Source organism: Cynocephalus volans, chromosome 12 (genome assembly GCF_027409185.1).
Source record: "Cynocephalus volans isolate mCynVol1 chromosome 12, mCynVol1.pri, whole genome shotgun sequence".
Classification (NCBI taxonomy): Eukaryota; Metazoa; Chordata; class Mammalia; order Dermoptera; family Cynocephalidae; genus Cynocephalus; species Cynocephalus volans.
Genome location: NC_084471.1, coordinates 64212205 through 64229063, shown reverse-complemented (window position 1 = coordinate 64229063; position 16859 = coordinate 64212205). Strand labels below are relative to the sequence as shown.

At 41.1% G+C, this 16859-nt stretch overlaps 1 protein-coding gene across 1 annotated transcript; it reads left to right on the top strand.

The window, feature by feature from the left end:
• The first annotated feature begins 14428 nt into the window (after positions 1-14428).
• LOC134360700 (olfactory receptor 6C4-like) lies at positions 14429-15358 on the top strand. The gene has a single exon (XM_063075391.1). It carries the CDS (start codon positions 14429-14431, stop codon positions 15356-15358), a length of 930 nt encoding a protein of 309 aa, XP_062931461.1.
• Positions 15359-16859: the final 1501 nt, after the last annotated feature.

Sequence of the window (16859 nt, the reverse complement as noted above, 5' to 3'; positions counted from 1 at the left end):
CTCGCTCTCCCTGGGACCAGTGACTACAGAATGGAGGAGAACTCGAGCATGTACTGCGGTTGTTTGTCTGACTGTGTCTGTTTCTTTTGTTGTTGGCTGTAAGCTGTCTGTTATAATCTGGTTTCAGTGGCTCCAGGATGGAATCACCGGTCTGATTTTAGATTCTCTGAGGCTCCAAAGTGGAGCCATCTGTAGTGGTCAAGCGGCGGGGCAGACGTGCGGGCACGCCGCAGCCACAGGAGTCCTGGAGGATGCTCCAGATTCCTCTGCAGGAGATGAACAAGTTCGGCTCCATGGGAGATCTCTAGGAAAGAGACCCCTCCCGAGTTCTCTGATAATCTGGTTGTGGCACTCGTGGCAGGGGCGCATCTGTGTTTTGTTCTTTGTCTGTCCGGTTGTGTGTGTGTGGGGACTGACAATTTTCTGTGGCAACATGGGGCAGACTGTCTCAACCCCTTTGAGCCTGACTTTGAAATACTGGTCTGACATGAAGGACAGAGCTAATGAATTGTCTGTGCTGATTAAAAAGAATAAATGGGTAACACTTTGTTCTTTGGAATGGCCAACTTTCCAACTCAGATGGCCTGCTGAAGGTTCCTTCTCTCTGCCACTGATCAAAGCAGTAAAAAGAAAATTTTTCAAATTTGAAAATCTCTTAGGCCAGTCATCTTATATCATTGTCTGGGAAGATTTAGTCATAGATCCTCCTCCATGGGTCCATCCCTTTGTTCCCTTAACATGTCCAACGGCTGTGTTTGCTCTCCAAGAGGTAAAAAAGAAACCAGAGGTCCTGCCATCCACCAACCCAGACTGGCTTCTTTCTGACCCCCCTCCCCCTCCCAATCCCCCTTCTTTCCAATCACAGGCAGCCCGGCCGTCAGCTCCACCAGAGGAGGACCCACCAGAAAATGAATCAGAGGGAGGGCCTGCTCAAGGGACACGCAGTAAACGAGTGGCCCCTCCAGATGCTGTTCCTGTCTTCCCCCTGCGGACTTATGGCCCCCCTGATGAAGAGGGCAACCAGCCCTTACAGTACTGGCCTTTCTCTTCCTCCGATCTTTACAATTGGAAGTCTCAAAATCCCCCTTTCTCTGAAAACCCCCAGGGTCTCACTAACCTTGTAGAATCTCTCCTCTTTACTCATCAGCCCACCTGGGATGATTGCCAGCAGCTTCTCCAGGTCCTGTTCACCACCGAGGAGAAACAACGAATCCTCCTGGAGGCTCGAAAGAATGTGCCAGGAGACGATGGGTGACCTACCCTCCTCCCTGATGTTATAGATGCAGGGTTCCCGTTGATCAGACCAAACTGGGACTTCAACTCGGCAGAAGGTAGGGAGCACCTGAAGGTCTATCACCAGGCTCTAATGGCAGGTCTCAGAGGGGCAGCAAAACGCCCCACCAATTTGATTAAGGTAGGAGAGATAACTCAGGGGCCCGATGAGTCTCCATCAGCATTCCTGGAGAGACTCATGGAGGCATTCCGTCAGTTTACCCCATATGATCCTGGTAGTGAAGAGCATAAGGCTACAGTGATGGTTGCTTTTATTGACCAGTCTAGTAGGGACATCAGGAAGAAACTGCAGAGGCTTGAAGGGTTGCAAGATAAGTCATTAAGAGAATTAGTGCAGGTGGCTGAAAAAGTTTATCATAACAGGGAGTCAGAGGAAGCTAAAGAAATAAAGAGAGAAAAGCGCCAAGAGAGAAATTTTCACAAACTTCTGGCCACTGTAGTTAGGGAGGCTAGGGAGCCCAATAAGATGATGCCAGGCAATAAGAAGGGATCCCTGGTGAAGGATCAATGTGCATACTGTAAGGAGAGAGGACACTGGGTTCGAAATTTCCCTAGGAAAAAGAAAGAGCCTCAAGCCCCCAAAGTCTTGGCCTTGCAGGAAGACAGTGTTTAGGGGGGACGGGGTTCGGGTCCCCTCCCCGAACCCAGGGTAACTCTCAAAGTGGAGGGGAAGCCTACTCATCTCGTAGTAGATACTGGAGCTGAAAATTCAGTGTTGCTGCAAGCAAATGGACCTCTTCTCGAGAAAAAGTACTGGGTACAAGGGGCCACAGGATACAAAGAGTACCCATGGACTACCTGAAGAACAGTGGGCCTAGGCATGGGCCGGGTATCCCACTCGTTCATAGTCATTCCTGAGTGCCCCTACCCACTGCTGGGAAGAGATCTCCTCACCAAAATGGGTGCTCAAATTTATTTTGACCCTGAGGGACCTCGGGTGCTAAATCGTCAAGGAAAGCCTCTCCAGATACTAACCCTCAGGTTAGAAGATGAATACCAATTGTTTGAAAAGCAAGGGCAGAAGTCTAGACAGATAGCCTGGTGGTTAAAAAACTATCCCCAGGCATGGACAGAAACTGCAGGGATAGGGAAGGCTAAAAACCGGCCCCCCGTCCACGTAGAGCTGAAGGCTCAGGCCAGTCCTATAGCTGTCCGACAATACCCAATGTCTCTAGAAGCACGTGAAGGCATCTGACCCCACATTGCCCATCTGCTCCAGCTGGGAATCCTACGGAATTGCCAGTCAGCCCAGAACACGCCCTTGCTGCCGGTCCAAAAGCCTGGGACTAATGACTACTGACCGGTCCAAGATCTCTGAGAGGTAAACAAACGTGTGGTTGATCTCCATGCCACCGTCCCTAATCCCTATAATCTTTTAAGTTCTTTACCTCCAGACAGGACCTGGTATTCAGTACTGGATCTCAAAGATGCATTCTTCTGTTTGCCACTGACTGCAAAAAGTCAAGATTATTTCGCTTTTGAGTGGAGAGATTCAGAGACTGGCCTAGCAGGGCAACTCACTTGGACCCGCCTGCCTCAAGGATTCAAAAACTCACCCACAATCTTTGATGAGGCCCTCCACCAAGATTTGACTATGTTCCAGGCCTCTAACCCACAGGTAACTTTGTTGCAGTATGTGGATGACCTCCTCCTGGCAGCGACCGATGAGGAACTGTGTTTGGAAGGAACAAGACATCTACTTATGGAGTTAGGAGAGCTGGGATATTGAGCCTCCGCCAAAAAGGCCCAGATCTGCAAGCGACAGGTCAGTTACCTGGGGTACCTTCTTAAAGATGGGAAAAGATGGTTGTCTGAGGCCAGAAAAGAGACAGTGTTTCACATTCCGCCACCCTCTAACCCAAGACAAGTCAGAGAATTTTTAGGTACTGCCGGGTTTTGCCGCCTGTGGATACCTGGTTTTGCTGAGATGGCAGCCCCATTATATCCCCTCACTAAAAACAGTCCACCCTTCAAGTGGGGAAAAGAGGAGCAACAGGCTTTTGATAACATTAAAACGGCCTTAATGTCTGCACCGGCTCTGGGACTCCCTGACGTAACTAAGCCCTTCCACCTGTATGTGGCAGAAAATAAGGGGGTTGCAAAGGGTGTCCTAACTCAAACACTGGGGCCCTGGAAAAGGCCCATGGCATATCTGTCCAAGAAATTAGACCCAGTAGCCTCAGGGTGGCCAGCTTGTCTAAGAATCATAGTGGCAGTTGCAGTCCTAGTGAAAGATGCTGATAAATAGACTATGGGACAGAATTTAGTAATCTCAGTGCCTCATGCCTTAGAGAGTGTTGTCCGCCAGCCTCCCGACTGCTGGCTCACAAATGCTCACATGACTCACTATCAGACTCTCTTACTGAATTCAGACCAGGTTACTTTTGCTCCACCAGTGAGCTTAAATCCAGCCACATTGTTATCAGACCCGGACTTTGACCCTCCCATTCATAACTGCCAACAAGTGCTTGCTGAGGCACATGGATGGCGGAAAGACTTGTCAGATCAGCCTCTGACGGATGCTGAAGCCACCTGGTTTACTGGCGGCAGCAGTTTTCTGGAGGAAGGAGTATGAAAGGCAGGGAGCTGCTATAGTAGATGGCCAGAATCTGATATGGGCACAGACTTTACCTGCCGGGACGTCCGCCCAGAAAGCAGAGTTCATCACCCTCATGAAAGCCCTTGAACTAGGAGAGGGCAAAAGAATCAACATCTATATGGACAGCAGGTATGCTTTTGCCACTGCTCATGTGCACGGTGCTATATATCAACAGCGGGGTCTGCTAACTTCTGAAGGGAAAGAAATCAAAAACAAGGCAGAGATCATAGCCCTGTTGAAGGCCCTTCACAGACCACTAAAAGTGAGTATTGTACACTGCCCGGGCCACCAAAAAGGGGATTCCCCCATCACTAGGGGAAACAACTTGGCTGATTCAGAGGCAAGGGCGGCAGCCCACGGGTCCTTGACTATTTTGTTAGTTGACGTCCCTGAGCCAGAAAAGCCCAAATTTAAATACTCAGCTGAGGACGTAGCAATGATCTCAAAGGACTCTAATAATCACTTTGATCAGAAAACAGGGCGTTGGCATGCAGCGTCAGGCAAGCCTATCTTGCCACAAGATCAAGCCCATGCCATGATCAAACAGATGCATCAATGGACACATCTGGGAGTGAACAAACTGGCCCAGACTGCCCTGAACACAGAATATTATATCATAGGGCTAAAGCAATTAGCAGAGCAAATAGTTAAAAGCTGTGTACCTTGTCAAAAAGTAAATGTCTGTAAAAATACAGCAGGACCTGGCAAGAGACTCAGAGGAGACAGACCAGGGGTAAATTGGGAAGTAGATTTTACTGAAGTCAAGCCAGGCAGATATGGTTACAAGTATCTCCTAGTCTTTATAGACACCTTCTCCGGATGGGTGGAAGCATTCCCAACAAAACAAGAAACAGCCACCGTCGTGGTCAAGAAAATCCTGGAAGAAATCTTCCCATGCTTTGGGGTGCCCAAGGTAATCGGGTCTGACAATGGACCCGCTTTCGTTGCCAAGGTAAGTCAGGGAGTGGCCAGACATCTGGGGGTCGATTGGAAATTACATTGTATTTACAGACCCCAGAGTTCAGGACAGGTAGAAAGAATGAACAGAACTCTAAAAGAGACTCTGACTAAATTAACCATGGAGACTGGCATGGACTAGGTGGTGCTCCTTCCCTTGGCCTTGTTTAGAGCTAGGAACACTCCTTCCAAGTTTAACCTGAGCCCCTTTGAAATTCTCTATGGTGCCTCTGCCCCCTTGACTTTACTGGGGAATGCCTTTGAACCCACTTGCCACAGTAACAGTGACTTATATGCCAGGTTGAAGGGGCTGCAGGCAGTACAGAAGGAGGTTTGGACACAACTGGCGGCCGCCTATGAGCTTGGGACCCCCGAAGTTTCTCACCGGTTCCAGGTTGGAGACACAGTCTACATGAGATGACACTATTCCCAGACTCTAGAGCCCCACTGGAAAGGACCTTACCTAGTGCTTTTAACAATCCCAACGGCTGTAAAAGTGGACGGAATCTCCGCCTGGATCCGTACCTCACACGTGAAACCAGCGCCACCAGAGGATCAAAGATCGGGGGACACCACCACCTGGAAAGTCCAAAGTTCCAAAGAACATCCCTTAAGACTGAAAATTGTTTGGACACCTTGACTGTTATAAGATGAAAACTCTCTTGTACCTCTTATGCCTAACCATTCTCTTCCAGAGCACAGGAGCTGACAGCCCACATATTCCTAAAAATTTCACTTGGTATGTTGTAAACGGGGCAGGAGATACGATCTGGAGTCAGTCTAAAATAACTACAGGAGGCTGGTGGCCAGACTTATTTCCAGATGTGTGTAAACTGGCTTTAGGAGCCCCAGGCAACTGGGGTTTAGAAGGATACTTTGATGCTCGCAGGCCCCCTTCTATTCCCTCACCTCCGGAGTGCCATGGACTTGATCCATGGGGGGTTGCTCTACAGCCAAGCGGAGGAGTATGCTGAGTGCCCTCACCTCCTATGTGTGCACCTTCCACCGTAGCAGAGCACTAAACTATCGGTGTGGGAGCAGAGCAGATGTTTTCTGCAAAGATTGGGGCTGTGAGACCACCGGAGACACTTATTGGCATCCTTCATCCTCCTGGGACTTTATAAAGGTAACTGCTAATTATACCCACCCCGCTCCCCCTGCTGTAGGGTCGGCAGGCCGATCAGGAAGCAACAACTTTCGGTGGACAAAAGTCCCTACCTGCAATGGGTGGTGTCACCCCCTTAGAGTGTCTTTCACAGAAGCAGGGAAAAAGGCTAATGGTTGGGACAAAGGATTTACATGGGGTTTAAGATTTTATAAAGAAAGGTATGATGATGGGCTATTGTTCACCGTCAGACTTAAGGTGGAGATTCAGTACACCGCCGTAGGCCCCAATAAATATTTAGCTCCAGGGAGACCTCTAGTGGTCAGACCAAAGACTACTTCAGCACCCCTGCGTACCTGACCAGAGTCCATAGCTCCCACTAAAAGGTCCAAAGCCAGGCCACAAAAGAAAAGGCCTGAGCTTCCTAAACCTAGGCTTCAAGAACAATCTGGGTTATTTCATATAATCTCTGAGGCCTTCAAGGTCTTAAATAGTACCAACCCCAATGCTACCCACTCCTGCTGGCTTTGTTATGATGTTGCCCCCCCATATTATGAAGGAATAGCCTTCAAAAATAGAATTAAAACAACATCAGATGTCTCCAACTGTCATTGGCAGCAGCGGCAGGTCAAACTCACTCTGTCACCTGTTACAGGGCAAGGAACATGTGTGGGAAAAATCCCCTCCTCACACAGCCAGCTGTGCAATCAGACACTTGACTAAGTGGTCAGGTGACACATATCTGTTGCCTCCATGGGGGGGGCTTGCGCTACCAGAATTACACCCAGTGTTAGCTCAAAGGTCCTGACAGAAACCCAGGATTTCTGTGTTTTAGTTCAGCTGCTGCCTTGGCTCGTTTAGCATCCCTACGAGGAAGTATTATCATATTGGGATAAAAATAATGGAAACTACTGGACTAAAAGAGAGCCCCTGAGTATCATGCTCTCTGTCCTCCTAGGTTTGGGATTGGGAGCAGCTGGGGCAGCAACAGGAGCCTCAGCTCTAGTTATTCAGCATCAGAATTACCAAAGTTTGCAGGCAGCCATAGATGCTGATATTAAAGAAATAGAAAACTCCATTACTAAGTTACAAGAGTCCCTCACCTCCCTTTCTGAAGTGGTCCTGCAAAACAAAAGGGGGCTAGATCTCTTGTTCCTTCAACAAGGTGGGCTCTGCGCTGCATTACAGGAAGAATGTTGTTTCTACATTGATCATTCAGGAGTAATTAAAGACTCCATGGCTAAAATTAGAGAAGGCTTAGCCAACAGAAAGAGAGAGAGAGAACAAAAATAGGGGTGGTTTGAGTCATGGTTCAACTCCTCCCCCTGGCTCATGACCCTCATGTCTACCCTAAGAGGGCCATTAATTATATTAGTATTGATTCTAACTTTTGGCCCTTGCATTTTAAATCGCCTAGTAGCTTTTGTTAAGGACTGTGTTAATACCGTCCAAATTATGATGTTAAGACAACAATATCGGGAATTAAATCAACAAGAAACAAGTATTTCATGATTGAAATACGCACTAAAAAAGGGGGGGGATTGTAAGATTGTAGTAGGATTATAGAAATGACAAAAAAATATAACACTAACCTGCACAATTTGCTAGTATAGCTTTAACCAGCACAATTCTGCAAAAGCTTGCTAAAACGGGGAAACATATCTAAAGGCATTTTAAGTAAAGCAGCTTCTAAGAGTTCAAGAAGAGGTCAGGCAGACTTAAACACACATTCCAGGAACCAGTTGGTCCCAAGGACTGAAGCAGCCCCCCTTATCTTCAAGACACCTGGCTGGACCAGGGAAGATAAATGAAAAATGTATCATCTCCTTATCGGGGTGCAAGCCTGTTGAGCCTAACCATAAATCCTAAGGTGCCTCAGTTAATTAGCAGCTATTCCTGTTATAAAAAAACTGTCTAAAAAACTGTATAAAAACCTTGATGTTAAAGAACTCGGGGCTGCTTAAGTCCAGAAGACAAAGCGACCCAGCATGCTGAAATAAACTCCTCTTGCTTGATTGCAGCGATCTCTTGTCTCGTGGTCTTGGTGACGTGTGGGATTTGTGCTTAGTGTACGGGTCTTACATTACAAAATTACAGGTAGATAGGAGAAATAGGTTTAAGAGATCTATTGCACAGCATGATTACTATAGTTAATGATGACATATTGTACTCTTGAAAAATGCTAGTAGAGAGTGATGTTAAGCATTTTCACCACAAAAATAACTATGTGAGGTAATGCAGATGTTAGTTAGCTAAGCTGAACAATTCAACAATGTATATACACTTCAAAACATCATATTGTACATGATAAATACATGCAATTTTATCTGTCAATTTAAATAAATTTGGAAAAACATGTTCTTATTCTATTTCCTGTGATTATTTTTAATCATTATTATTATTACTGCAATTTCCATAAAGTTTTTGTACTATAATGATATTCTTCTCTTTTTAGCTTCCTCAGAATCTCTGTATTTCTTCCCCAATCTCCTATTAGAAGTTCAGTCCGAGAGTTCTCAACAAACAGGGTTCATTAGCTTGTTCTGAATGTGGTTCTCCTGGGATCTTTTATTTCTTTCCTCAGCTGATTATGTTGAGGTCTCCACTGAATAGAACATTTAAAATATACTCAGCTTGGTGTAAAATGAGAGAAGAAACACATATCCAGGCTCAAACTAGTTGGAACAAAAGAAATAAGGCTTTGAAAGGAGAGTGCCTCTTAGGGTTTTATTATCACTACTATGTGCATAACTTAAATCAGTCACACCTCAACGGATTACTTACAGGCCAGGGTGCATTTAAATTAACGTGGAAATAAAAAGTGGCAAATGAGAGCTAAATTGCTAAGTAGCAGAATGAGTAGGATTTTTCCTATCAATTTTCACAAGTTTGTGAGCATTTGTGAATCATTATATCAACAAGTAGAGGTGGAAAAGCAAACAAGTTCAATGTCATGCAGCCTTCTATCCACATCTGACTTCTAAGTTGTGATTCATCCCACGGACATCTACGGTTAAAATTCCACAGTATTTGCCCTGAAAGTCAAGTGTAAGTATATTCTCAGCTTACAGTTATATCAATCTTACCTTTTTGTGATTGTGGAGCATGAAATCATATAAGTGTAATTTTTCATTTTTTAATTAAAAAGTAACATATGCTTGTTTTACAACACTTAAACAGTATAGACTGTATGTTTTATAACATTTAAACAGTATAGGTATAAAGTAAAAAGAGAAAGCTTCCCATATGTCCCCCACTTGCCCATCTAACTCCACAGAAATTGTTACTGTTAACAATTTGTTTCCAGATCTATGACTGTATACATAAAACTTAGTCTCATAGCATATATACAAATATATGAGATAGATATAGAGATATGGATAACTTTTTAGCCCATATGGGACCATACAGTACACTATTGATCAACAGCTTGTTTTATTCACATAGAAGTATATCAAATACATTTTTCCAAGTGAGTTCATGTAAATCTTTCCCATTCATTTTTATTGGCCTATTGCATTTTGTAGTTTGGATATGCCAAAATTGTTAGTCATTTCCCTACTGATGGAAATTTAAATTGTTTCCAACTTCTTACATTTACAAACAAAGCTAAAATGAACAGCTCTGTAAAATTATTGATGCAGAATTATTAGAGAATTTATGTGGAATATGAATGTGAAGTTTTGAATGATAACATAGAGCTGTTAGCCAAAAGACAAAAATTAATTATTAGGAAATGCCAAAGCCTGGACATTCAGGTCAACAGATGACATGGCCTCATTCTATAAATCCTAGGATTAGGACATTCTTGGGGGCAACAGAAAGACAGATCCCTTGTGTTTCAGACATGGCCCAGGGGTACAGGGAGGGTGGCTTAGAATTTTTTTATTTCTTGGATCTTAGAAAATCAGAACAATATGAAGAATCCCAAAGGATCCTTGGTGTTTGGGGCCTCTTGGGAGAAACACTGACTGTTCTGGAAAAGAATATTATGACTAATAATCTGGTAGTCCCTTTTCTAATTGTCTGTGCGAGACTACATCTGTATCCCAAGGAAAGTGGCCCAGCTCATCCAGAAGGCTTAGAGAATACAGAATGAGGGGGCCCAAGTACAGATGAACACTTTTTTCTAAGTGTCAGTGGGGAGAATTTAAAGTGGTTCCTGAAAGCCCCTCCTGAAATCATTTCATGTCTGAGGTTTCTCTTTCCATCAGTGACAGATAGCTAAATATCCTGAAAAATGAGCATAAGGGACAGTTCTGTGCCCAAGCCTTACGCACATTAAGACATTATTTAGTAAATCCCACAATGTACATATACTTCAAAACATCATGTTGTACATGTTAAATACATACAATTTTATCTGTCGATTTTTTTAAAATAGAACAACAAAACCCTAAAAAAATAAAATGCAATTATTGTATTATCCTCACCCTCAATGACAAATAGAGCAAATACAGATTTGTATTATTTGGTGACAGAGGAGTACCAACTATGTACAAGAAAAATCTCAAAATACAACCTGCTGATAGAGGCCTGGTTCTCAGCCCTTCAAATCCCAGCAGAGATGAGGTAACACGTGACTCACTCACCATTCATCAGTAGAAGAGAAAAGGGAAAGGTAAAATTAAGTTATATATTTAAGCACCTTTACCATAGTCTGGCTCTTGAAATTTCCTTTTAGTTGCTAGACTAAAAACCTAGGGGAAATGTACAATTTATATGATAAATAGCCAATGATAAAGTGGCAAATGGGGAACAAAGAAAGGGTGTAGGAGAGAAAAGAACACTAATTCTTTTCTCTATTTAACAAATATTATTTTGCCCATTCTGTGTGATTTTGCTGTTGTTATTGGCAGATAAAAGAATACCAAGAAAGAGGAATAATATATAATAAAGAGTCCAGCACAAAACCAATACTATAATCATTCTGTAAGCGTCGATTCTCTTGCCCTCTCCCTGCTCTTAAGGAACTTATTATCTAGCTAGGAGTTATAACATCAAGTTCAAGGGTTCAGATCCCTGTACGAGCCAGCTGCCAAAAAGGGGCTGGCCAGTTAGCTCAGTTGGTTAGGACCACAGTGTTAAAAATCCAAGGTCAAGGGTTTGGATCCCAATATTGGCCAGCCACCAAAAAAAGAGAGAGAGAAAGAGAGGAAAGAAGAGAACTTACCATCTGTTTTGGGAAAGATGATATATACACATAAAATAGAAAAGTAGTTAATACCTGAATAGAATGCATCATTATGTTAATTATTATCTTAGAATCAGACATCTGTCTGCATTTATCCTGCATCACAGATATTCAGATATTCGTTTTGATGTAAAAATTCCACATAGAATGCAGCCACCATGGAAAATATGTGATAGTTACTCAAAACCCTAAAAATAGTATTATGATATGATCCAGTAATATATGCTCTTGGATATATATTCAAAAGAATTGAAAGGAAGTTTTCAAAGAGATATTTGTACACCCATGTTCATAGCAGCACTATTCATGATAGTCAAGAGGTGGAAGCAACAAAATGCCCATCACTGAATGAATGGATAAACAAAATATGGTTACATACATACAATGGAATATTACTAGCCTTGAAAACGAAGGAAATCCTGTCACATGCTACAACATGTATAAACCTTGGCAGCATTATAATAAGTGAAATAATCCAGTTACAAAAAGACAAATATTGTATGATTCCATTTATTCGAGGTATCTAAAACAGTCAAATTCATAGAAACAGAGAGTAGAATGGTAGTTTCCAAGGGCTGGGGGAAGAGGAATTGGGAAGTTGTGTCTTAGTGGGTATAGAGTTTCAATTTTACACGATGGAAACATCCTAAGATTTGTTGCATAAAAATATGAATATACTTTAACATTACCGAACTGTACACTTAAAATGGTTAAAATAGTAAATTTTATGTTATGTGTTTTTTTTTATTTTGGAATTCCATACATCACTTCACAAATGCTAATTACACGTTGTTCAGGTTGTCTTACTCAGATGACAGTGCTTAGCTGTCGGATCCAATTCACTGATTTTCTACATCTTTCAAAAGGAGATAGGCTAAAAGTGATGTCAGAGACAACCTATCACATATACCTGTAGTTTTTCCCAGCCTTATGGCTGCAAAATCGGACAGAGATGCTAGTGGCCTGAAGCATGGGTTTTCCAGGGTGAATGTGAGGACTATCTTTCAATTAAAAGTTTGCCTAGAAAAATTAGAAATCCCCTTTTGGATGTATTTGACTAAATACTCTGGAAATAAAATTTGGGTCAATGTTCTATTAATAACAGAAATTTTTCAACTGGCTTCTAATAGAAAACTTGGAATTATGAAACTGCCATTTTAATAATATTTCTGAGTCACTGATTTTCAAAAGCAAATTTCTTTTTTGTCTAAATGACATTTTACCCCCCCCCAAAAAAAAAACTACCAAAGAATTTGAAGATTTAAAGTGGTTTTATCACAGGGTAGAAAGATTCTGAGATATATTTTAACACATTAAGTTTAATTTGAAGGGAAAACACCCAAAACAAAAGGTATTATAGAGAGCTAAAGATATGGGGCTGAAACAAGAATTCAGACCTAGAAATATCCATTTGTGAGGCAGAATGAGAGAGCTGTAAGACGGATCATTTCACTGATTTGGAAACCAAAGCAGACTAAAAACTTCTGAAGAATGATTGTTATGAGAAAGAACAGCTAGAGTAAGAGATAATTCACTAGAATCCAGAGAAAGGAGAAAAAAATAGGAAGGAGTTGTTGGTTTAAAGGCAGAAACTAAAAAGACATTAGAAGGAAAAAAATCAGACATTGCAGAGGTAAAAAATATTCAGAGATATTTTTAAATGTGCAATTAGTGTTTAATAATTTTGTTAAATAAAGAAGCCAGTTTGGTCTGCATGTATTTTAGAATTAGAAGAATTTCCTACCTGTGTGCTGTTGGCCAAATCACATAAATTTTCTAAGTCTCATTTTTGCCATTATCACCCTTATTCCCCTCACGGTATCATTAATGCACAGTACCTTATCTGTAAGGTTGAGATAACAATCGAAATCACTCTGCCCCTGGGTGAGGATGGGAAATCAGCACAACACGGTCATTAGGTGTGTGGACTATGGATTTAGAAGGCACTAGGTCAGAGTCCTGGCTCCACATTTACTAGCTGTGGGATTTGAAACAATTGATCAACCACTGCAAACCTGTTTCCTTATCTGCAAAAAGGGGATAGAGATAGTACCTACCTCAAAGGACTATTACAGGAATCAAAGAAAATAATGACAAGGTTTGGCATATAATAAGTTCTCAATTAATGATAGTCATTATTATTATAATGGTTATAACCAAATAAAGCAACATATGTAAAAATACATTTTAAATTATAAGAGGGTAAAAATACTTGTTACTCTTTTCTGTTTTCAAAAGTCAGAAAGGAACTGATCTTTCACATGAGAAGAGTTATCTACTCTTTTGAACAGAGGTATGAGAAGATAAGTTTAGAAACAGAAATGTCTGGAAGAAGAAAGGTAGAAAGGTGGAAGAAGAAATAAAATTTAACTTACAAGTAAAATTTAACTTAAATTTAAGATTTAAGTTAAATTTTATTATAAGAGCTATGTAAATACTCAGAAACCTGCTCCTCATTTATATGATAAAAAATAATTACTCAAATCCTCAAAGCATGGTATAAATAGCCCCCCATTCATTCAAGTTCTTCATTAGAAATTTCTAAATGAGGCTTGCAACTTTTGATTTCAATTTTATCTTTATAGCTAGAGCAAAATTAAATACTTATTAATAAACATTGATCTGGAAGAAAAATGATTACAGGAATTGGAGAGTTGCTATCTCTTCCTCTGCTGAAACCATCTACGACAGAAGAACTGGAACCTGAGGGAAAGCAGACACTGGCAGCAGATATTTGGAGATTCATTATGTCAGTTATCATGACCCACAAATTCAAAAAATAGAAGGGATGTTGGAGAATCTTTGGTTGCCACAGTTCTAATGGCATTGCTGATTCCCTCCTAAAGATTCCTCAACTGTGAGCTAGCCTATTTTCATCTCCCACTGAGACCAAGAGAATGACGGAAATGAGACATCACTGCCTAATTAGTGGATACAAGGCAAGAGCAAAATAGAGGTATGTTCAAAGTGAAAATAAAAACAGAAAATGGAGAAAATAATAGCTTAAGCATTGGTTTAGAGGTAGGCTTGGAAAAATACATAAAAATTCTGAAAGGAAGCCATAGAGAAAATCCTCCTACATGGGAATTTCAGAAAATAGTTCTCATGAGGAACCAGCTCATATCTAACAGAAAATCTCATCTGAGTCAGATTGACAGAAAAAAGACACTTGATCCTATTCAACAAGGAAAACAGCCTCTCCTCATTGTTCCTGAGCTCCTCTTCCATCTCCATCATTGACTTCTTTTCTTTGTACCTTCATAGGCACCAAAGGTAAGAAATGAAAAACCAAACTCTTCTGACAGAGTTCATTCTGCTGGGACTAACAGACATTCCAGAGATTCAAGCTGTAATTTTTATACTTCTCTTCCTCACCTACATATTCAGCATTATTGGAAATCTGATCATCATCACACTCACATTACTGGACTCCCAGCTCCAGACTCCCATGTATTTCTTCCTCCGGAACTTCTCCTTCTTGGAAATTTTCTTTACAACCACCTTTACTCCAAGGCTGCTGTTCAGCATCTCATTTAGAAATAAAACCATCAGCTTTGCTGGATGCTTAACTCAGTATTTCTTTGCCATATTCCTCGGGGCCACAGAGTTTTACCTTCTGGCTGCTATGTCCTATGACCGCTACGTGGCCATCTGCAAACCCCTGCATTACACCACCATCATGAGCAAAAGGGTCTGTATCCAGCTGGTTCTCTGCTCTTGGTTGGGTGGATTCCTAATCATCATATCCCCAATCATCCTGACCAGTCAGCTGGACTTCTGTGACTCCAACGTGCTGAATCATTGTTACTGTGACCATGGACCACTCATAGAAATATCCTGCTCAGACACAAGTCTACTGGAAATGATTGAATTTATCTCAGCGATAGTGACCTTGGTGGTTACCCTGGTGCTGGTGATTCTCTCCTATACAAACATAATCAGGACCATTCTGAAGCTCCCCTCTGCTCAGCAAAGGAAAAAGGCCTTTTCCACATGTTCTTCCCACATGATTGTCATCTCTCTCTCTTATGGCAGCTGTATTTTCATGTATGTAAGACCTTCAGCAAAAGAAGGAGTTGCTTTCAATAAGGGAGTAGCTGTGCTCAATACCTCAGTTGCCCCTTTTCTGAACCCATTCATTTATACTCTAAGGAATAAACAAGTAAAACAAGCCTTCAAGGATGTGGCCAGAAAGATTGTGAGTCATTAGTGAATTTAATGACCTCAAACTCAATGGAAATGCTGCATAATATTCATCAAGTTCCTCCCCACAAAAACGTAGGTAGAGCTTCTCAAATCCTCTCTTTTTTAAAGCAACAGCTCAGATGAATTTATCATAAAGAGGTGTCAAAGTTACATTTCAAATTTGCCAATGAGAAGAAAATATTCCCAGAAGACAGTTAAAATATTTCTAATAGATAGATTTTTGAGCCAGATATTTGAAAAATATGAAAAAATATAAAATACCACTCTTCTGACAACTTTTTTAAAAAGTTATTTAAAATAAAAATACATGTATTTATATTCTAAAGAAAATGTGTTTCTTATAGTTATTTTAAAACAAATTAATTTATAGACTTTTTAAGTTCTCAGTTTTAATTTCTAATATGCTAAAAACAGGTATAACTATAGCCCCTTAGTAGACAGATTTTTCCAGGGGGAAAAATGTGGCTAGATAACATTGTTAGTCTGAATACAAGCACGGAATATCTGGCAGAAAATTACCATAATTCTCACTGATGGTTCTGGGCATACTGGTAATGTTTAGCTTTACAAATGAACTCTTAATTCTATCAGCATCTTTTTTTAAAAAATGTTCATATTTTTTATTGGACTTCCCAAAAGGAGCCAGTAATTACTTCTTCCAATAAAGCTCTACTCTTCCATTAAAGACCATCTTTTCTCAAGTTTGAGACTATTTTCTTTCTCACTCTGACAACTGTAAAACTGTTTCTTCTTTAGATACTTATTACAAAAAGGAGTTCCAGTTACAGCATTGATATTTCTGACTCTATCTCTCTCAGTCATGAAACAGGAATGAAAACTATTACTAGGGGTATCCTAAAAAGAATGAGTATCCAATATCCTTTTAAGGAAAGATTCAGGAGAGGAGGAATCTTGGGCCCCATTGGCAATGACCAAAAGCTGTAGGACTCTGTGAGTGTACCTAAGCTTTATGGGACATAATTTGGAAATAAACCAGAAAAGGCTGAGAGTAAAAGTCTCTCTAATGATACCTTAGTAAATAGCATCCAAAATGTTTAAAGATTGTTTTTTATTTATTTTTTTTTTTTTAGAAACTATGTATGTATTTTATTTATTTTTTTCCTTAATTTTATTTTGTCGAAATACAATGTGGTTGATTATTCTGGCCCATTACTGAAACCTCCCTCCCTCCTCCCTCTCCCCCCTCCCACCCAACAATGTCCTTTCTGTTTGTTTGTCGTATCAACGTCAAGGAATTGTAGTTGTTATGTCTTCTTCCCCCCCCCTCCCAGGTTTTATTTTGTGTGTGTGTGTGTGTGTGTGTGTGTGTGTGTGTGTGTGTGTGTGAATTTATTTATTTATTTTTAGCTCCCACCAATAAGTGAGAACATGTGGTATTTCTCTTTCTGTGCCTGACTTGTTTCACTTAATATAATTCTCTCAAGGTCCATCCATGTTGTTGCAAATGGCAGTATTTCATTCTTTTTTATAGCTGAGTAGTAATC